This window comes from Callospermophilus lateralis, chromosome 18 (assembly GCF_048772815.1).
Source record: "Callospermophilus lateralis isolate mCalLat2 chromosome 18, mCalLat2.hap1, whole genome shotgun sequence".
Taxonomy (NCBI): domain Eukaryota; kingdom Metazoa; phylum Chordata; class Mammalia; order Rodentia; family Sciuridae; genus Callospermophilus; species Callospermophilus lateralis.
Genome location: NC_135322.1, coordinates 9291837 through 9314555, shown reverse-complemented (window position 1 = coordinate 9314555; position 22719 = coordinate 9291837). Strand labels below are relative to the sequence as shown.

Here is a 22719-nt window from a genome sequence, read left to right as displayed (position 1 = left end):
CAGCACCACATACAAAGATGTTGTGTCCGCCGAGAACTGAAAAAATAAATATTAAAAAATTCTCTCTCTCTCTCTCTCTCTCTCTCTCTCTCCCCTTTAAAAAAAAAAAAAAAGAATCATTTGGGCTGGGCATGGTAGCACACACCTGTAATCCCAGAGGATCTGGAGGCCAAGACAGGAAGATCACAAGTTTAAAGCCAGCCTCAGCAACTTAGCAAGACCCTCCCTGTCTCAAAAAATAGAAAGGGCTGGAGATGTGTTTCAGGGTTTGAGTGCCCCTAAGTTAAATCCTTAGTATCCTTAGATAGATAGATTTAAAAAAAAAAAAAAAAGGACTGGGTTTGAGCTTTAGTCTTAGTGATAAAATGCCTATGGGTTAAATCCCTAGTACCACCACCACCAAAAAAAAAAAAAAAAATCATCAATGAAGCTGGATTTAGTAGTACATTTCTTTTCTTTCTTTCTTTTTTTTTTTTTTTGGTAGTATTTATTTTTTAGTTGTAAGTGGACACAATACCTTTATTTTACTTTTATGTGGTGCTGAGGATTGAACCCAGTGCCTCACGTGTGCTAGGCATGCACTCTACCACTGAGCCACAACCCCAGCCCCAGTAGTACATTTCTTGTAATCGTAGCACTTGAGGTTTTGTTGCAGCAAGAGGATCACTTGAGCCTGGAAATGGAAGAGTCCCTCTCAAAGTTGAAAAAGGAGTCCTTGGTGAATTGCTAAAACGAATGGGAGAAAGTTATTTTCTGTGAAGCAGGATAAGCTGTCTCCTCATGGGATGAAGAGAGAGATGGAGGGCTTACTGGGATGCTTCTCAGGAGTAGATTGCTTGCTTAGCTTACTCGAGGCCGTGGGTTTCATTCCAAGAGACAGACAGGAGAGAACTCTGACAGATTGTACCTCGTAGATGTGATCAAGGTTAACATCCCCAACACAGGATGGACAGACCTCCTGCCTCCTGAGATAAAGGACATAATATTGCTTTGGAATTCTTAACCTGGATACGTCAGATAGAGTCAAACCAAGCAATATTGAGCAATATTCTAGAAAATAAATGGTGTACTTTTTGAAAGTGTCATGCAGGACTGAGGAATTATTTCAGATAAAAGGAGATTGGGGGCTGGGAATATAGCTCAGTTGGTAGAGTGCTTGCCTTGCATGCACAAGGCCCTGGTTGACTCCCCAGCACCAAAAAAAAGTAAAATTGGCATATGTAACCCTGGGTTGGATCCCTGAACAGGAAGATTTGTTCCCCCCTTTTGCTGTAAAGGACAATGTGAGACAACTGGTAAAATTTGAAAAGGTCTAGGGACCGAGGTTGTGGCTCAGTGATGGAGCACTTGCCTAGCATGTGAGGCACTGGGTTCAGTCCCCAGCAAATAAAATGAAGATATTGTGTCCATCTACAACTTAAAAAAAAAAAAAATCAAAAGAAATGTTTTAAAAAGTTGAAAAGGTCTATACATCAAATAATAGTTACATATCATTATTTTTATGATTTTGATAATTGTTTTATAGTGGCAAATCCCATGGTTTTAGGAAATATTCACTAAAATATTTTGCGGCAAGTTACTTTAGATTATTCAGAAAAAGAAAACGAGAAGAGTGATGGCAGATGTGGTGGAGTGTTGCTGTGGGGCACGGGTGCAGTCACACTGGGCTTCTGAGTGCACTTTTTGCATCTTTAAGTCCAAATTAGGCTATGGGTATAGCTTAAAATCAGTGATGAAAATAGGTAAGGAGCCAGGTACCGTGATCCATGACTATAATCCAAGCAACTCTGGCAGCTGAGGCAAGAGTTCAAGGCCAACCTCAGCAGCTAAGCACAGCCCTAAGCAATTCAGTGAAACCTTGCCTCAAAATACAAAAAGAAAAGGAAAAAAAAAATCAGGTATGAAATGTACCTGATACTCTTAGAGTCAGGATGAGGAAGTGTTAAAAATCATTATTGTGATCTATTTGCCATTTTCTCTTTTGGAGAGTGTTGAGTTCAAGATTGTGATAAGTAGCCCCATTGACACAGAACCCTGAGACAGGAACTCACCCCAGGCTTCTGCCCCTCATATTTAGATAATTTTCCCATTGGTTAGCCTCCTAGCTAGTCTCTGGCTTTAAATCTCCTTCTAATCTATATTATTTACTATTCATCAGATCGATCCCTCTAAAAAAAACAAAACTCTTCCATAATTTCTTTTTGCCTTCAGGGTACAGTTCAGGCTTCCTGGACTGGTGTCCCGGAACTACAGCACACTGACCTCCTTTTCTCCTTTGTACTTCCTTATGCTCTCCACATTTCCTACACTTGTGTCATAACTGAACTGGTTTCCTGTCCCGCATAACCCTATGCTCTGGGCCCCTATGTTTCTAAATACATTTCTATTCTGCTTGTATCTGTAGCTCTTCTCACTTGTCCTCACTGCTCAGGTCCAGTGCTGCTTTCACGAATGGAACTCCTCATGTCTACATTAGGTTTCCTTCCTCTATAATCCTATACTACCCTCTGCACCACAGACCTGGCCATGGTTCCTTAACCTCTTGTCTGTCCTGCACAGACCTGATTCAGAGCAGGAGTTTGGCAAATGGGTTGATTGATGGCTCTGGCCACCTGTCTCAAGTAAGGGGTATCTGGCTGGTTTTTTAACCTGTGACTTCATTTATTTATTTTAAGGATGTGTGAATCATCTAAATGGTATAATTTGAATAAATAAACCTTGTCCTTATTCCTACTGTGCCATAAGAGAGAAAAGGCTCTAAACCTGAGACATGGCTGCAGGACATGCTTTACCCATCGAAGAGATTGGGAAACATTACCACTGTCCTAGCTGTCCATACCCGGGGACTCACGAATAACAAGAAACTTCTCTCTCTTGATAGGACGGTCAGACCTAAGACCCTCCATGGGGGAATTAGTGTATCTTCTAGCTAGACAGTGGCATTCATAACTCCTTGAACTTTTTTTTTTTAGGTGCTGGGAATTGAACCCAGGGCCTAGTGCATGTGAGGCAAGCACTTTATCAACTGAGCTATATCCCCAGCCATAACTGCTTTCTTATAATGTCAGAAACCTCTCGGTTACCTCAGCTCAAAATCATGGTTCTCCGTATTTGGAAAGAAGAAATTCAGATCCTAGCTGACTGACTTCCGGTTCTCTCACTCCCATTAATCACATATATGACAGACTTAGCAATAGTTTTATTTTCTCCTTTTCTTGACTTGTAAAAATAAGGCATCTCCTTAGTAAAATAAGTGTGTGTGTGTGTGTGTGTGTGTGTGTGTGTGTGTGTGTGTGTTTTAACTGGGGAGTTGAACCCAGGGACCTTTTTCCACTGACCCACATCTTCATCCCTTTTATTTTTTGAGACAGGGTCATGCTAAGTTGCTGAGGCTAGCCTTGATCTTGGGATCCTCCTACCTCAGCCTCCTGATTAGCTGGGATTACTGGCATGCTCTACTGCGCCTGGCAAAATATTTGGATACCTCAGGGGAAACTACCATTTCTTGTGTATGCTTCTTCAGCTTCCTGGTTTTTACACCTCATTATTGCATGAGTTCTTTTACATCATTCATTATTAATGGGCACTTATAGGATTTATTTTCTCTTCCTTTTTAACTTACAACGTTTTAGAAATAGAGAATTTTGTTTCTGTTATTCTTCATTTCTCAGTTCCCTCTCAATTATACCATCAACGGCTCTGGTTTTTATTTCTTTATTTTTGTAGTTCTAGGGATTAAGCACAAGGACCCGCTACCAATGAGGTGCGTCTCCAGCGCTTCCTATTTTGAGAGCCATCTTATTAAGTTTCTCAGGCTGGCCTTGAACTTGCAATCCTCCTGCTCTAGCCTCCTGAGTAGCTGAGATTATAGGTGTGTGCCATCCTGCCTGGCTGCTCTCTGATTTTTAAATAACTTTGTCTCTTGATTCTGCCAGCTTGATTTGAGAATCAGTCCTCTGCACAAGAAATTTCTTATTTTAGAACTTGTGAGGGCTCAGTGCCTTTGTAACAACTAAAAAAAAAATTGAAGGAGGGAGAAAAGAATTGTAAGGGCTTGGGTTGTAGTTCAGTAGTAGAGGTGCTTGCCTAGCATGTGTGAAGTCCTGGGTTTATCCCCAGCACTGCAAAATAAATAAACTTGTAAACTTCACCAGCCAGGCAATAGACAGCCATTGCTTTTTGCGCGTAATGTTCCCTCGTGGGGTTTTGGTGTCAACCAATGAAAGAACTGCTGAGGACAAGACAGCCACAGGGAAATAGTTTCCAGTGCTAGAACAGAGGCTTATTGCTTGCTGCTTTGCTGTTGTCATGACCACAATATTGAAAAATAATTTGTAGGGAGAACAACAAAAGAAAGCAGTGTGTGTGCTGTGTGTGTGTGTGTGTGTGTGTGTGTGTACACACACCACTGCGTTATCAGTGGTAGACAGTGCAGAGACCACAGTCATTCAGAAAGGAAGAAGGCACTGCTATGAACAGAGAAGAGAGGTGAGGGTAAGGGCAGAGGTGAGCCATAAACACACTTTGATATTTTACAGATGTCAGCAAGTGCAACATGGTAAGAGGACGGACTAGGCAGTATTCTAAGAATTGATGGCAGCCAGGGATATATACAGTGTGTTAATTACTGGTTATGTAATTTAAGTACAGCTTTAAGTACATCTACATAAGATCAGGTTGTGGGCTGGGGTTGTGGCTCAGCGGTAGAGTGCTTGCCTTGCACATGCGAAGGCCTGAGTTCAATCCTCAGCACCTCATAAAAATAAATAAGTGAAATAAAGGTATTGTGTCCAACTATAACTAAAATATATATATATATATATATATATATATATATTTTTTTTTTTTTTTTTTTTTTTTTTAAGAAACAGATTGTGTCCTATATTCAAGTGAAGAAATTGAGACTTGAAGAAGCTAAGTCATTTGTCCAGGGTCACATTGCCCAGGAAGCATTAGAATCAAAACCTGAGCCAAAGTGATCATCCCCAGAGCTTATGTTTATAAACATGACCCAACAAAGTGCTCAGTGTGACTTTAATTATAAGTGTTACTAATACTACGTTATGACCATTATTTCATCTGAACTTCACAAGGACCCTGGGACATTTTCTTATTCTACTTGTGCAAAAGGGAAACTGAGACCCATGGAGATCAGAGTAAAATAATAGGGCACATTGTCAGCAACCTGCCTTGTTTTGTTATTGCCTTCTTTGCAGGCCCCGACCCCCAGCATCTGCTTATGTTTGAGCTGCTCATAGGCCCTAGGGCCCAGCTGCAAGTCTTGTTGAAAGCCTCACATCTTTTCTGTGACTGTCAGACAACAGTCACGGGGATGTCCTGTGCCATCTTCCCTCCACAAGAGCAGTTGGCAGAGAGCAGCAGATGCCCAGAGTCAAGGTCATGTGCCACTCAAGTGCTGGACTGGAGAAAAGACCCTCTTTCCCTGATGCTTGTGACCAGGCAGGGTGGGTCTGAATGTAGAGGGCTCTGTCAGAACAGCTCTGTGACTAGAGGGTGCGGTTAGAAAAGCTTAGATAAAGGCCATGCAAAAGGGGGGTCCATGGTATTTTATACTTGCTTCTATATTTTTGAGGTCTTCTAAATTGTGATCTTTTTTAATTGCTTCTAGTGTATGCATTAAAGGTGAGAGTCAAGCAGTGTAGTGTGGTGCACATCTGTAATCCCAGTTGCTTAGGAGGCTGAGGCAAGAGTATAGCAAGTCAGCCTCAGCAGCTTGATGAGACCCTGTCTAAAAAGTGAAACTCAGGAATCCTTTGATATTTTTAAGGGGAAGAATAAAATACTTGGCTATACTAGAGCCTGAATTTGGGGTTTGTTATTTTTTAAATTGGTGTACTCGGAGGTGAGAAAGCCAACTCATTTTTTTTTTCCTTTTGTTTTCCTTTATGTGTGTGTGGGTGCTGTGAATTGAATCTAGGGCCAGTCTTTTTGGTGGGGATTGAGGGGGGACTGAGGATTGAACTCAGGGCCACTCAACCACTGAGCTACATCCCCAGCCCTATTTTGTATTTTATTTAAAGACAATGTCTCACTGAGTTGCTTAGCGCCTTGCTGTTGCTGAAGCTGGTTTTGAGCTTATGATCCTCCTGTCTTAGCCTCCTTAGCTGCTGGGATTACAGGCATGCACCACTGTGCCCAGTGCAGGGCCAGTCTTAACACTGAGCTACATCTCCAGCTCCTCTCCCACTTTGAGACACAGTCTCCCTAAGTTTCTGAGGCTGGCCTTGAACTTGTGATCCTCCTGTCTCAGCCTACTGAGTCTCTGGGATTCAGGCATGTGCCAGTATTCTTGGCTGTGTAGTAAGTTGAGAGTTCATTGTGCCATGAACCTCTCCTACACTTCATTTTCACGTCTTCAAAATGAGGTAATAGTGTACCTACTTCGTTCTTTCATATTTTACATAGTAGAGCTTATTCTGAATATAGGGCGTGTGTGTGATGTAATCTAACCTAAGTGTTGGGGGAAAAGGTGACTAAAATTTATTAACCATAATTTTAGTAGCTGAATAATAATATATTCTGTCAGGATAGTCTATATTATTATCCTACTATTGAACATGAGATTATTTCTATATTTTCTGTGATAAATAGCATGGCTGTGAACATTTGTGTATAATTCAATCACTTGTCAAGTTCCATGACCTTTTGCAAAAATCCTTAATACTGTGTTTCCACATGGTTCATTCTTATTCCCCTCAACTCTGTGTGATGGTGCAGTTACCTCTGCCTGAGTGATCTTGGTCTTTAATTATGTTCGACAGAAAATGGCATCTTGTTTTGATGTCATTTCTGAGAATTAATACTCCCCTTTTTCCACATAAACAACTTTCATCTGGGTACCTCAACATTTTTTCAGAAATTTGAGAATGAGATGGAACTAAGAGAATCAGTGTATTTCCCTGTCTTCCTCTGGTAAGTGATGATGTCATCAACTAAGTTCACTGTGCAGGTAAAAGGGTAGGATGTTAGCTTTCTGTAACTGATACAAATGCCTAAGATAGTCAGCTTATAACTAGAAAAGGCTTAGTTTGATTCACAGTTTTGGATATTCCAATCCATGATAGGTTGACCTCAGTGTTTCTGGGCCTGTTATAAGGCCACACATAATGGGGGGAGTACATGATGCAGCAGAACCACTTCCCACCTCATGGCCAGGAACCAAAAGAGATCGAATGGGAGGAATTGGGGTTATGTCATCCCCTTCAAGGGTATGCCCTCAGTGACTTGTTGACCTCTCAGTAGTGCCAACCTGTGGACCAACCCTTTATTACATGAGCCCTGTAGGGACACTTACCTAAAACTATAGCAGGTGGGGAGGGCTTACTGCTTAAAAGGGGGCATTATACAGTAAGTCTTGGGGGAGGCCAGGGAGGTAAAATTTCCTGGGAAAAGAGATCAAGGTACTGAGTGGCCCTGGTGCTCAGGATGTGTTTGTGCTGTGATGTGCACATGTACTTTAACGTTTCTGGGTTGAATTTCTTTCTTGTTTTCCTCTTGTGGGTAGATATGTATGTCTTTTTCTTCTTGCTGTTTTCCATGACTAACACATTAATACTTGATAAGAAACAGAACCATTCTGATATCTTAAGCAGTCAAATTAGTAAAGGAGCAGCCTGGTGTTGATTTGTGAAGATCTTCTTGTGTCACTTTACTATGCACCCTCTTTCCTGCTTTTCCTTCATCACCAAATATTGAGGCTTCTTGTACAGCAGATACTTTTTAAGAGCCTCCTCCAAGGAAGGCCTATAGTAGGGGTACGTGACAGCCAGCCATCTGGACCTATGGTGCCTCACCCTCAGGTGCATGGGGCAGCGAGAGTTGAGTGTCCTGTCCAGAGCTCACAGCTGAATCGTTGGTAACACAGTCAGATGAGTGATTTCTTCAGGTGGTGCTTGACTGACCTCAAACTTTATGAACCTCCTGGGTCACCCTCTCGCATTATTTGGATTACAGGTGTGCTCCACTGAGCCTGAGTTAGAGTGGAACACATTTCCAGATTGGTTCTAAAAATAATGAGTCCCGATGAATTGAACTAATTGGGCAGAGGGAAAGATCCAAGCAAGGGTTTTTTGTAACCAGAAAAGCACTAGGCATCTGTCAGGTAAATGAGGTTGTAGTGGAGGTTCCGCCTTGTCCCCACCTAAACTGAGCCATTTTGAAGGGCAGCAGTTGTATTTGGGGCTACTTCATGACACTGTTACTTCATTTTCCCTTTTTTTTCCCCCTGTTAAAAAGTTTAGTTATTTTGCACTTAGTTTTTTATTACATTGAATATAATATAATTGTTTTTTGTGGTGCTTTGTGGCACCTAGGGGTTGATGCATGCTACACACGAGTTTTACCACTTGAGCTGCAGCCCCAGTCCCTATAATCACATATTTGAATTTTTTAGAAAGAAATAGTTATTATTAATATTGCCATCCAAAATAGCACTAATTTGGTGTTCTGCATTTGGATCAGATATCAATGCGAGTGTTCAGTTTTGCAAAGGTGGCAATATATTCATGTACACAACCATACGTGAAAAGGTACTTGTTTTCTCATTTTCAACATTTTGTCTTCTCCACTACATGGGCAAGTCCTGAACTTAAGCAGAGACATACCCATGATCTCCAGCAATGATGTTACCCCCCCCCCCCCCCGCACTTCCAACCCTGAGTTAATTAAAAGGTTCAGATGAAGTTAATCAAGTTTGGAACTCTAATTCTGTGTGGTGTTTGGATACGATTTGATGAGTCATCTTTTGGCAGAGCCGCTTTCCATCCCTGACAGTGTTTGATCTTAACAGAATGGGTTTATAATGTGTAAACTAGTGGGGAAGTGCTTTCAGAAATACAGAGTCAACAGTGATGTGTATGTGTCTGTCTGTCAGGGAGCTGCAGAAAGCAAACGAAGGAGAATTTAATAAGCAAGATCTTACCAGGGGCTAGGGTCAGTCCTGGGACTGCGACACTTCTAAAACATGGGTTTCTTCCTGCCCCCTCCACCCCTGTTAACGGGAGGGCCGGCATTAGAAAAAGAGTGAAAAAGACGGCTTCTGTTTGCTTTACTGCAAGTAAGTGACCTGACCGACTGGACCCCTTCCCAGTGGCCCTTGAGAGCACTTCAGATGTGGTTAGTGAGGTATGTGGTTGGTACCAGCCTGCTGGCCCTCATCCAGACAAACTGCATCAGGAACAGGCCAGGGGCCTAGAGAACCAGCATGGCCAGCTGCTGGCTCCCTTCACCCTTTCTCTTAGTGCCATCTTTGAGATGAAGCTGGTTTTATTCTCTGAAGATTGACGGGCAAGATTTTATGTCACTGTCACCTCCACTGTATACCCACTGAACTAATAGTCTCAATGAATGCACCCATTTGTGAGAGTTCAGGTCAATCTGGAAAATGGATCTCACGAAAATGTGCTCAAATGAGGGTTCTTCTGAAGTGGAGGACAAAGAGCTAGACCACTGAAACCCTTGGTGCTATGTTCCCTAATGGAAGAAGGCAGGTCCACATTTACATTTCTGCTTTACTACTACTTAGTAATTATAGTAAGCAGTCTCTTGATGTCTCTGAACTTGAATTTCCTTATTTATAAGGTTGGTGATGATACTTACTGATCTCATGGATTATGACTGAGTGTTCATATTTGAAATGTGTTCAACGTAACGTATGGTACAAAACAAGTATTGTAACAGTCTGGGCTTTTATTGTATTTTGAGAATATCTTTCTAAGTTGCTTAAGCCCTTGTTAAGTTGCTACGGCTGGCCTCAAGCTTGTAGTCCTCTTGCCTCAGCCTCCTAGATTCCTGGAATTACAGGCGTGCACTACCATACCTGGTTCCTGGAGCTATACTTTCTAACTAAAAAGTCTTGTGGTGAAGGCTGAAAAAAATTACATTTCCTGGTCCCTTATGACAGTGCTTCTGTCCCAGTGACCCAGAAATGAGAGAATTTGTATGGGAGGCCACCAGCCTGGGGCTCCTATTGCTATAATTCCAGACACTTGAAAGCAAGCATCCTCACTTGGTTTCCACTAAGACACTTTGCCTAGGATTGTGTGGTACAATCAGACTGGGATGGTCTTTGCCTCTATCATCTGTTGGGGCAGCACTAATAACAATGCTGTATCTTGTTGCCCTGTCTTAGGAGTCATTGACAGAAATAGTAGCTGGCATTCTCATACTCAACTGGAGTATTCTGGTTTGGCTGAACTAGCAGATTTCCGGAGGTCTTTGTATAATGGGACAATGCTAGAAAAGTCTTGCTGCAAATTGAGTAACTGACACCACTGCAGTCTTTTCTCTACCCAGACCCCAAATGCTTATTTCCATGTATTTGTATACTGCAGATTGGGATATAACCAACTCATCTGCAGAGTCAGAAGGTAGACTTAGATAATGGTGGAACAGTATTGGCCAGGATCCATATTGGATTTGAGTTGACTGCCAAGTATATTCAGGAAGTAGTAAGGGTTCTGGAAGTTGTATCCTTGTAGAAGAGAACAAGAAGTATGAAGTACGCCCAGGTCTTGCACCTAGAAACTCACCCCCAAGCTGGGCATGGAGGTGCACTCCTATAATCCCAGCGGGTCAGGAGGCTGAGACAGGAGGATCCCAAATTCAAAGGCAGCCTCAGCAAAATCAAGGCACTCAGCAACTCAGTGACACCCTGTCCATAAATAAAACACAAAATCGGGCTGGGAATGTGACTCAGTGGTCAAGTGCCCCTGAGTTCAATCCCCAGTGCCAAAAAAAGAAAAAAGAAACTCGCTCCCATGCTTACACATCCCGTCTGAAATAACCTCATGATTATAGGAGAAAGTGTTACTTGGGGATAAGGTTCACAGCCAGCTGACCTTCTGCCTTGGGAGTACACAGAAAGCAAGAATGTCTCTGCATTTGGCATGCAGGGGACACAGGACACGGTGCAGTGGTAGCAGATGCCTGCATTGAGATCATCAGTATCCTGCTCCTGTCTCTGTCTTTTTGCTTAGACTGAAAGTTCTTGCCTTGTTGGTGTCTCCACACACAGTAGCTCTTATTCAACACCATCATTGGAAACTTTCATCTTATTCACAACCTTTAAACATCCATTTCTAGAGGTTGACATAGTTTTTGTATTAAGGGAGGTTCTGTTTGTAGAGACTTGTCTGTCCGATGAGTCAGTCTGAGTATTTGGCCTTTCTGGCTGAAGGCAGCAGTTTGAACTAATGCCTAGAATGCGTGCCTCCCTCCTGATCCTCCTCTGGTCATAATAGGACCTTTGACCTCTGCACACATGGAGCTCACTTGTTGCATCCTCAGGGAAGCCTCAACTTGACACCGCCCTACAGATGGTGTCAGACCCCCTTATTTTTTTGCACCGTATTGTTCTATTGTGTAAGTGAAAAAAAAAAATACTAAATGTAACATTTGTAGACCAGTATGTCTGTTAACCAGGATACTTTCTCCAAAGTTGACAGCACAGCTGAAGTTTTCAAAAATTCAAATTATATATAATTATAATATATTCAAATATAGTATAATTACACATAAATATGTTTTTATTAATATTTTATATTCCGTATGTGGATATATTTGTAATATGTTAATGTAAAAGACCAATAACAGCAGTATGTTATGCATCAATAGCAGTAACAACTTTTCCAAGTTCTTTAATCATCTGAACAAAATTGTAGAGACATCCAGCACACTTCATTAAAAAAAGGGACCTGGGCATAGTGGCACACACCTGTAATCCCAGTGACATGGGAAGCTGAGACAGGAGGATCACAAGTTCAAGGTCAGCCTCAGTAATTTAATGATGCCTTAAGCAACCTATCAATATCCTGTCTCAAAATAAAAAGCAAGGGGCTGGGGATGTGGTCAGAGGTGAAGCACCCCTGGATTTAATCCCCAGCATCCTCCCCCAAAACACACCAAAAGTGCAGTTACTAGTCACTACAGTGTATCATAAAGCAGGTACAAGAGACCAATGAGGATTGCTTGGGCTTTGAATACATAATGAGCAATAAGACCAACTAATTTCTACTTCCTCTGTTGTTTTTCTGGGTGCCCCTCTTCCAGGTGTCTCAAAATACCTCCCTGTTGTCCATCTCTGCAGCCATCTGCTGAGGTGGAGCTATGGGTATTTTTTTAATGTGTTGGGGGTGATGGTGGAGCTGGGATGGGGAGGGGCAGACTGGGGGCTGCCAAGAAGAGAATGCTCAGCCCCTTCCCATCAGCTCACGTGGTCCACATTTTAATTAACACACTGCTTCCTATAGAAAAAAATACTTGTTTTGATAGTTGAGATCCGTGAATGTTCCTTATGAGAAGACTGTGTGTATAAACTCTTGTTTTCCCCTTTGTCAGTGCTTCTGAAATTCCGCACGGATAAAGGAAGAGATCCTAGTTCTGACACCTACGGGGAAGATTCTGAGTTGCTGCTCCAGATACGAAGCGATGTGCTTGACTCATTGGGTGTTAGTCCTGATTTGCTTCCCGACGACTTTGTCAGGTTTGTCTCAGTGTTTGTCAAGTTTGGCTCAGATGGAGAAATACCTGGTTTCCGTGTTTACCTTAGTTTGGGGAGATTCTTTATAGAGACCTCCAAAGCCCTGAAGAAAACTCCCTATGCCACATTCTGCTAACTCCTATAAGCCTCTGCCTTTCCACTGGTGTAATAGTAGATAAAAAGTAAGAGGCACATGTTCTGTTTTTATCTTTTTTTTTCTTTTTTCTTTTCTTTTTTTTTTTTTTTAATGCTCTTGGGGGTTGAACTCCGTTTTTATGCATGCTAGGCAAATGCTCTCCTACTGCACCGCATTCCTGGCCCTGCGGGTTCTGTTTTTGACAGTATGTAAAGATCTATTTATATGATTTGAAATTCAAGGCAGCTTTAGTAACAGTATTATATCTCTTGATTTTCACTATACATTTATCTCTTGGGAGACATTTTCATATCAGTGCATAATTTACTCCTTTTTTTCCAATATAGTGTTAGTGAACCAATCACTTCCTTGATGGAATTTTGTTCAGGGTTTTGTTCTCACATGATGCTTCAGTGTGGGACCTTGTACAGCTGCAGGATGAGTGAGTGGAAGGGGAACTTATGGGTCCAAAGTTGCAGTTCATTGTTTGGTAGACATTGCCACTTTGACCTCCATTCTAGCCTGTCAATTTGTGTATCCACCACCCAAGATGTCCATGTTCTCAGCACCCTAATCTTTGGCACTGAGGCGTTTTCACCTTAGGTCCCCCAGTCTTTTGCTCACATACAGTCAGGCTTGGGATTTGGTTAGAGAAGGTCACGTGGTGGCTAAATTATGAACTCCTTAAAAGCAATTCTGGGATCATCCCATTCTAGTTCCCTTTCTTTGTCTCTAGGAGCTTCAGCAGCTTTGCTGCGCCCCTGGATTGTAGCACTGGTAATGGTAGCTGTCGTCCATTACAATTTATCTAGCAGCTGCCACACTCCAGGCATTAGTAGTTGCTTTTATACACTGTCTCTCAGTCTTCTCAACAATGCGTTCTGTAGGTATGGAAATCAACCTCAAGAGAACTCTGTTAAGTGACTAGTCCAAATTTCTGTACCTATTACCAGTAGCATCTGATATTGAAGACTAAATGCTTTACCTATTGTGTTACTGCATTGAATTATCTCATCAGTCTCTTAAAATTGTATGTTATTATTTCCTCTTTATTTAAATGATGAAATCATCTGGAAAAGATAGTCTTTTCACAAGGTTAACAGTAAAGTCAGTTAGTGTGTCCTCCTTTCTAAACTACCTATAGAGTTCTGAAAAAAAAAAAGGCCATTGTATAAAACTGGACAGCAGTCTACATAAGGTGCTTCTGCAGTGTTGGCACCATGGAGTCAGGGCTGATGGCACTGCAGACTTGGATGGGGTCTCTGTCTCTCACCAACTCAGCCAGGCACTCATTTCTTAGTGGAGGAAAAAATGCTGTATAAGAAGCACAGAGAGGGGCTGGGGCTCAGCAGTACACATGCAAGGGCCCTGGGTTCAATCCTCAACACTACATAAAAATAAATAAGTAAAATAAAAGTATTGTGTCCATCTACAACTAAAAACAAAATATTTTTTAAAAAGAGGAAGGAAAAAAAAAAGCACAGAGAGAAGCTTACTCTGTTCTTCACAGAAGGAGGGAACTGAGTCAGACAGGCTTCACTTCAAACAGATGCACCCAGGAAGTCAGTGGCAGGCAGGCTAAAGCCAGCCCAGCACACCTGGTGTCTCGTGCTGGGCTGTGAGGTGTACACAGCTGAGGGACTACTTTGGGTGTCTAGAGTGGTGAGCTGTCTGACTCTGTGGTGCCAGCCAGCATAGTTCTTCAAAGGCCCTGCTTTCTAGAAAAGACTAGACACAGCCTAGGGAGCTGCTGGCTGGGAATTTCTGCCCCAGTGTTGTCTTTCCTTGCCTATCTTCTTCGTGGAAGTTGCTTCCCCCCGTCTAGGTTTCTATGAGAATGGTGGTACACACTTGTAGTCCCAGAGGCTGAGGCAGAAGGATCACAAATTCAAGGCCAGTCTTGGCAACTTATCAAGATAAGTCCCTGTCTTGAAAGTATTGTGGATATAGCTCAGAGGTAAAGCCCCGGGGTTCAATCCATGCTACCAAAAAAAAAAGCTATATCTAGGTGTCACATGTTGAGAGCTCCCACTCTATTGCTTTCTAAGTAAGAGGTTTTTGGTGGCCTTTGAAGCCTGTCTCTGGGCACGAGGTGAAATGACCTGAGATGTGATGGGGGTTCTGGCAAGGAAATGAGCTGCTGCTTCACAGCTGAGCCACCCTTACAAATTGCCCAGCGCTGCTTCCGTGCAGGGAGGACTGTGCACAAGTCTCTGTTTCCTTCATCTGTGAGTTGCTGGCAGTCTCCTTCATGTTACGTTATTTATTCTCTTTTCAGAGAGCTTTATTGCTTTTCTGATTATGAAAGTAACAGATGCCCGTTTCTAGAAAGTATAACATGGAAGATAAGGACCATTTATAAATCTAGCCACCGTTAAGATTTCAGGGTCTACGCTCACAGATTTTCTTTGTTTATTCATATATATTCTCTCTCTCCTTTTTTTTTTCATACTGGGGATTGAAATCAGGGGCGCTCAACCACTGAGCCACATCTCCAGCCCTATCTTGTATTTTATTTAGAGAAAAGGTCTCACTGAATTGCTTAGTGCCTCGCCATTGCTGAGGCTGGCTTTGAACTTGCAATCCTCCTGTCTTAGCCTCCTGAGCTGCTGGGATTACAGGTGTGTACCACCATGCCTGGCTATATTTTCTCTTTTTTAATATCAATATGGATCATTACTATCTGTGCTCCTTGATAGCCTTTCCCAGCATATCACAGAGCTGTTTATGTTAACAAACACAGAAGCCTGACACTTGTATTTCATAAAGTTTCAGTGTTCTAGATATATGATCATTAACTTAATCAATATTTTATTGGTAGTTACTTATTTATTTATTTATTTTAAAATATTTATTTATTTATTTATTTTTACTTTTTGGTGGACACAATATCTTTGTTTGTATGTGGTGCTGAGGATTCTTCCCTCCTCCCCACCATTATTTTTACTATTCTAAATATTTCATATAAGTGAAATCACAAAATATTTGTGAATTTAATGATTTGTTTAGTATTTTATTTGGTTGGTTTTGGGGTGTTTTGGTGCTAAGGATGGAATCTAAGGCCCCACACATGCTAAGCATATACTCTACAACTGAGCTATACTCCCACCCCGACTTACTGGTTTTAAGATTATTGGGCTGGGGTTGTAGCTCAATTGTAGAGCACTTACCTGGCATATGTGAGGCACTGGGTTCAATTCTCAGCACTGCGTGTGAATAAATAAAATTAAGGTCCATTGATAACTTAAAAATTTTTATTTTATTTTTTTTAATTATGTTAGTAGACCTGGGACTATAGATCAGTGGTAGATGCTTTCCTAGCATGCAAAAAACCCCAGGTTCAGTCCCTGACACCATAAACAATAAGCCAAACCTCCCCCTCCCCAAAATTACATAAATAACTTGCCAGTTCATTATAGGAAAATCAGATTTTATAGCATATTCATAAAGATGAAAATTGAAGTCACTCATAATTCCATTACCTAAAGAAAAGCATTGACCATTTGATGCCATTATATCGTATCATGTGTCAGATGAACAAAATCCTTTGTGGATTGAAAAAAAAATTACTTGTAATATTCATTTTTGGCAAGAAGAATTGAAAAAAGTATGAGCTACTCAGGAAACACTTTAAAAAATATGTATGAAGGAGCTGGGCATGGTGGCACATGCCTATAATCTCAACAATTTTGGAGGCTGGAGGATTACAAATTCAAAGCCATCATTAATAATTTAGAGACCCCATCTGAAAATAAAACATTAAAAAGGGCTAGGAATATAGCGCAGTGGTGGAGCTCTCCTGTGTTCAACACCCATACCCAAAACAAAACAACCAAAAAAATAAATATAAGGGTCTTTAAAATGTTTCCTTGGACTGGGCATGGTAGCTCATGCATACAATCCCAGCCTCATGAGGTTGAGGCAGGAGGATCACAATTTCAAAGCTAGCATCAGTAATTTAGCAAGGCCCCAAGCAACTTAGCAGCTGACTCTGTCTCAAAAAGGACCAGGGATGTGGTTCAGTGGTTAATTACTCCTGGGTTCAATCCACAGTACCAAAAAAAAAAATCTCATAAAAGTTCATCTGTTGCATTTGCTTCTTTTACTGTTAATCCAGAATACAGATTAAAAACTGGGTAGCCACCTGTTTTTATAAATAAAGTTTTATTAACACACTTATTTGCATATCATCTATATAGTAGTTGTGATACTGTTAGTGGACTTGAAAAAAGTTATATAAAAGAGACTATATGTCTGTAAGCCCAAAAATATTTATTATCTGGTACTTTTTCTTTTTTTTAAGGTATTGAGGCTGGTTGCCTTATTCCACATTTTAGATTTCTCTTTTCTTGTAGCAATGTTTGTTTTGTCTCATTGAGAGATTTTTGTTTTTAAGTGTGGATTGAACCCAGGTCCTTGCCTGTGGTAGGTAAGCAGCTCTACCACTATCCACACCCCTAGCCTTTTTAAAATTTTATGTTGAGAGCTGGGATTGTGGCATAGAGGTACGCTCCCATAGCATGTGTGAGGCACTAGGTTGATCCACAGCACCACATTAATATAAAATAAAGACATTGTATCCACCTGTAACCAAAAAAAAAAAAAAGTTGAGACAGGATCTCACTGTATTGCTGAGGTTGGCCTCCAATTTATGATCTTCCTGCCTCAGCCTTCCCAAGTTGCTGAGATTACGCCAATCTTTGCCTTTTTAGGAGTTATTTGTATAGCCTTGTCAAAATGCATGATTGTAGTGTTGAACAGTTTAAATATATATTAATACGTTGCAGAACAAATGTTGATATTTGGGTTTAAAATTATATGTTTGGACATGTGTAATTATTTAAATGTCTTGAAGAATTATGCAACTAAGTAGAAAGGGCAAAGGTCTCCTTGGTGGTAGGCTGATTCCTGTAACTTGTCGTGTCCCAGTTTTCTGAGTTAATAAATACCTTTGTGTTGAGGGGTGGAGCTGGCAAATCATGCTCCCTTTGGGGAGGTAGAGGTGGTGAGTACGTTCTAATTTCCAGGATGAGTGATTTGAAGTACCAGGTGACAGTAATAGCAAAAAATTGTCCTGTGGATGCCCCATCCTGTTCCAGAAGTGGTGATTTCTGCGTGGGTTGTAAAATGTTATTTTACCATGTGCTTTAATTTCAGGCCCCAAATTTCCCATGCTTCCTACATGTTAACACAGGCCTCCTCCCTGGCATTTGTTTGGGAATAGCATATAGAACCCACTGCCCATTATAGTCAGAGGAGAATTGTGAGAATGTGACCAGGGTACTGAAACATATTTGTAAGACCTTATTTTTAGGAAGCACAGATATAGTCTTTCCTTTAACTTAAAAAAAAATTGTGTATGAAAGAATTCCTGCCTCCCAAAGTACGGAGGTCTTTCCCAGCCATTTACAACCCCTGGGCCAGATTTAACTTCCACGCCTAGATGCCAGCATTGATAACCACTGTCTGAATGGGTTCTTCCTGGTGGGATGTGTTTGTTCCAGTGGACCCACTTCTGAATTCTTCCAGATGTCACATCAGCACTTCTGTTCCCCAGTGCTGCGTTTCACTTGTCCTCTCTTTTTAGGTACTGCTTCTCCGAGATGGCCCCAGTGTGTGCAGTGGTTGGAGGGATCTTGGCACAGGAAATTGTGAAGGTAAAAAGCCACAATAGAGCCAGGCATGGGTGGCACATGCCTATAATCACAGTGACTTGGGAGGCTGAGGCAGGAAGATTGCAAATTGGAAGATTAGCGAGACCTTGTCTCCACATAGGGCTGGGGATGTATTGGCTCAGTGGTTAAGTGCCCTTGGAGTTAATCTCTAGTACCAAAAAAAAGTCACAATGGAGCAGAAGAAGGGGCATGATGACTTTGTATATGTGACCTCAGAGAGAACCAAGGAGCTGTCTGCTGGTATCTTCTGCTTAGTGTAGTTGCCAGTTCTTCTCACAGCTGTGTGCAATGTGTATCATTGTGGTCCTTATTTAAGAGGTGGACACTGAAGCTCAGAAAAAGGGACTCCAAAACTTTCACTCTAAGCTCCATACATCACCATGAATCGAAGCCCCCCGCCTCTTTTTTTCTCGAGTTTGTGATTCTGGAGAAGGAGCCCAGGCATTCACATGCAAGGCACGGGCTCTACCACTGAGCCACACCACCATTCCAAACCCACTCCTCCTTTTTAACCTACACACACCATAAGGGTATGTCTCCTGAGGGGTCACATAGCCAATAACTAGTACAGCCTTTTTAGCTCTTCTGGAATATTTGAATTGCCAAAACCATAGCATTTTTCAGAATATATTTCATTTCCATTGGGGTCTTGCTATTTGGCAATGTTAAATTTGCCTTTTGTGGGGCTTGGCGTATATAGCTCAATAGCAAAATGCATACTTAATGTGCAAAAGTCCCTGGGTTTGATCCGCATCACTACTATTTTCTTCTTTCTTTTGCCTCCCACAGCTTCTTGCCTGTGTTAGTGGACTTGCAATAATGATTTTTCCATATCATCCCTTTCCTCCCCTCTCCTCATACAAGTGATTGAACACATGCTAGGCAAGTGCCCTACCTCTGAGCTCACCCAACTCCTCTTTATTTAACAGGGTTTCACCCTGGGCTGGCCTTGAACTTGTGGTTTTCCTGCCTTAGCCACCTGAGTGCCTGGGATTATAGGTGTGTGTCACCACACTCGACTTGTCCTTTTCTTTTATGGGGCAAAGTTACACCTGGCTAAATGATCCCCCCCCCCCCCCCCGTTCATATATATGTCAGATTTGAGCTTAGAAGGACAGTTGGAGACCCAGCTCTCACCACTGTGTCTTGGAGTCTGTAAATTTGCTCTGCAGACATTGGCTTCAGTTGGACAATCTCACATATCTTCCTATGGTGTTTTTCTTTTTTCCCCCCTGTCTTTCCTGTTCTCTTTGGACTAGATTCATCTTTTGCCCAAATCCAATCGAATTCTATGTCCTGGGCTGAGAAGATTCGAAGGGGGGAAAAGAGAAGTGTGCTATGGCCACACCCACTTCCCCACTTGCAAAGTACTACAAGGCAGGAGCCAGTTGTAGTACTGCATTTGTTTATTTACTTAGGAGAGGTGATATTGATGATTAGACCCAGGGTTCTCTACCACTGAGCTACACCCATAGCCCTTTTCACTTTTTATTTTGAGTCAAGATCTCACTGTGTTGCCCAAACTGGCCTCAAACTTGAATCCTCGTGCCTCAACCTTCTGAGAAGTCAGGATTACAATTATGCCTTACTGGGCTGGGGATGTGGCTCAAGCAGTAGCGCGCTCGCCTGGCATGCATGCGCATGCCTGGGTTTGATCCTCAGCACCACATACAGACAAAGATATTGGGTCCGCTAAACTAAAGGGTGGATATTGAAATTCTTTCTCTTTAAAAACAAACAAAAAAACAAAAACAATTATGCCTTACTGATCCATGATTCGTAAAGGAAGAACTGAGGTACAACAGGTGGGGTTCTTGCCCAAGGTAAGAGGTGGAGGACGGGCTAGGGTTTTGGCTCAGTGGTAGAGTGCTTTCCTTGCACGTGTGAGGCACAGGGTTTAATCCTCAGCACCACAGAAAAATAGACAGACACACATCTCTTTCATTTTATCTATCTACATTTCTATCTACTTTCATTTTATTTATCTACAACTAAAAAAACAAAAAAAAAAAAAGAAAGAAAATAGAAGTGGTGGAGCCAGGCAATCTGGCTTCTGTGATTGCTTCTGAGCACTCAAGTCAGGCTTCAGGTGTTGCCCTCCACGGCACCCCACCCGAGCCCTGCCCTGGTCCTCAGCCTTGCTTCTGTCCAGTCTGTTGGGAAGCTGCTCTCTGATTTTTTTCCTGTGGGGTGGAGAATGGATGTGAGGGCAGGTGGCTTTGACCTCATTGTTTGCAGTGACTTCTGTGCATCTTAGTCCTAATGCTGCCCCCTCCTTCCTGCCTGCTGGGGACAGCTGTTGCCCAGCATCTTGTTTCTGTTTATCCCAGATAGCCAGAGTACTCTGCATTCTTGGTTGCTGGGTGTGTTTGGAATCTCCTCCTACCCTGTCCTGCTGGGAAGCACTTTACCTTTTGCCCTGGGTTCATCCCAGGCCCCCCAGTCTCTTGTCCCCACTGCTCCCTTTCACTTACCATCCTTCCTGCCCTCAGCCATCTGGAGAGGGTCCTGCAACTTGAGGCCATCATCTCAGCACCTGATGAGTAAGCATTAGGAATGGGAGGGCAAAGGTAGATGTCAATCCCCTTGGGTTTGTCTTTCACTTCTTCCTTTGTCATATGCTTCCAGATACAGGTGTCATGTCATGCTTCCAAATCATTCTTGGAGCGTTGGAGAAGTAGCTCAATGGCAAAGTGCTTGCTTAGCATGCTTGAGGCCCTGGGTTTGACTGCAGCACCTACAAAAAATTTTTTTTAATTATTTTTGCTTTTCCTTTGTCCCCATAGCAGGTCTCCATCCCCACAATGGTAGAGGTGGTAGTGAAAGCCTAGCCACTATCCCAGGCTCCATGTTAAAATGGATCAGGCGAGGCACAGTGTCACTCTCCTGCTATCCCAGCTACTACAGAAGCTCATTGGAGGAATATTACAAATTTGAGACCATCTTGGGCAACTTTTTTTTTTAAATATTTTTTATTTGTAGTTATACACAATACCTTTATTTATTTTTATGTGGTGCTCAGAATTGATCCCAGGGACACCTCACATGTGTTAGGCGAGCACTCTACTGCTGAGCCACAACCCCAGTCCCGATCCTTGGCAACTTAATAAGACCCTGTCTCAAAATATTAAAAAGGTCTCGGGATGGAGCTCAGTGGTAGACCACTTAATAGAATACACAGGCTCAGAGTTCAATCCCAGTACCACACACACACACACACACACACACACACATAAAAAAGTCAATTAAGCTGGACGTGGTGGCACATGCCTGTAGTCCCAGCTGCTCAGGAGGCTAGAGCAGGAGGATTGCTTGAGCTCTGGAGTTCAAGGCCAGCATTGATAACCTATAAATTCGTTCAGGGGTCTAGGAATTCCAAGTGTGGTGTGTTTGGCCTTTCCACCTGCCACATACGCATTGACAGAGGACCCCCGGCCCCCTTAGTAAGAACAGCTCACAGTTGAGAATTTCCTAGTTGCCAGGCATGCTACAAGCCTGGTTACATTTCATCCTTACCAGAAACTAGCAGGCAGATGCTGTCTATCTGCTCATTTATGTGCATACCTAGAGAAGCAGACCTCTTCTTGATCAAAGCTCAGTGGTGATATACCAACAGACACCTTCTCAGGTGCCAACAGACACCTTCTCAGTGTCTGTAATGTCTGTCTAGGGCAGTACCTGGAAATTTTGCTTGGCTGAATAATCAAATATCTGCTTGCCCCCATTTTATATAGTTTGAAGAAACAGAATGGGAATGGTTCTCAGTGCAGGGTAGAGCATAGTTCAAAGAAGAGCCATTCGAGCCAGCCACCATGGCACAGGCCTATAATTCCAGCAGCTCTGGAGGCTGAGGCAGGAGGATCTCAAGTTCAAAGCCAGCCTCAACAATTTAGCAAGGCCCTGAGGAGCTTATTGAGACCCTGTCTCAAAAAAGAAAATTAGGAAAGGCTAGTGATGTGGCTCAGTGGTTAAGTGCCCCTGGGTTCAATCCCTGGTAAAGAAGGGAGAGCCTTTCAGGATGTTCTAACTTCCTCAAGGAGGTCACCTCTGTAAAGCTTTGCTATCACCTATGAACCCTTTTCTTAGAAAAATGTATGTACATGTGTGACTCCGCATATGACTTCAAGGAGTGACCCCATTTTAAAAATGTGCATTGTCTCACCCACAAGATGATGGTCTCTGTGGCTGGCTGACATCACCTGGGCCTTCTGGATTCCAGCCCTGGCCTGGCCTATGGGAGAGCAGCTACATTGTGTCCTCATGAAGGAGCCTCCTTCTGCATCTTTGTGTCCTTCAGTTAAATGTGTCCCTTCAAGTTGTAAAGCCTGTAGCCCAAGGAAAGTTGGAATGCAGTGCTGCCTTTCTTAGTTGAATGGTCATAATTATTTCTGTCATGCCTCGTGGCATTA

General features: G+C 42.3%; 1 protein-coding gene across 1 annotated transcript in view; it reads left to right on the top strand.

The window, feature by feature from the left end:
- Positions 1-22719, top strand: part of Sae1 (SUMO1 activating enzyme subunit 1) — a 62375-nt gene that overhangs the window by 37956 nt on the left and 1700 nt on the right. The window contains exons 7-8 of the mRNA XM_076837826.1: positions 12358-12502; positions 18223-18292. Of these exons, the coding sequence (XP_076693941.1) occupies positions 12358-12502; positions 18223-18292 (215 nt within the window). The remainder of the gene's footprint in view (positions 1-12357; positions 12503-18222; positions 18293-22719) is intronic.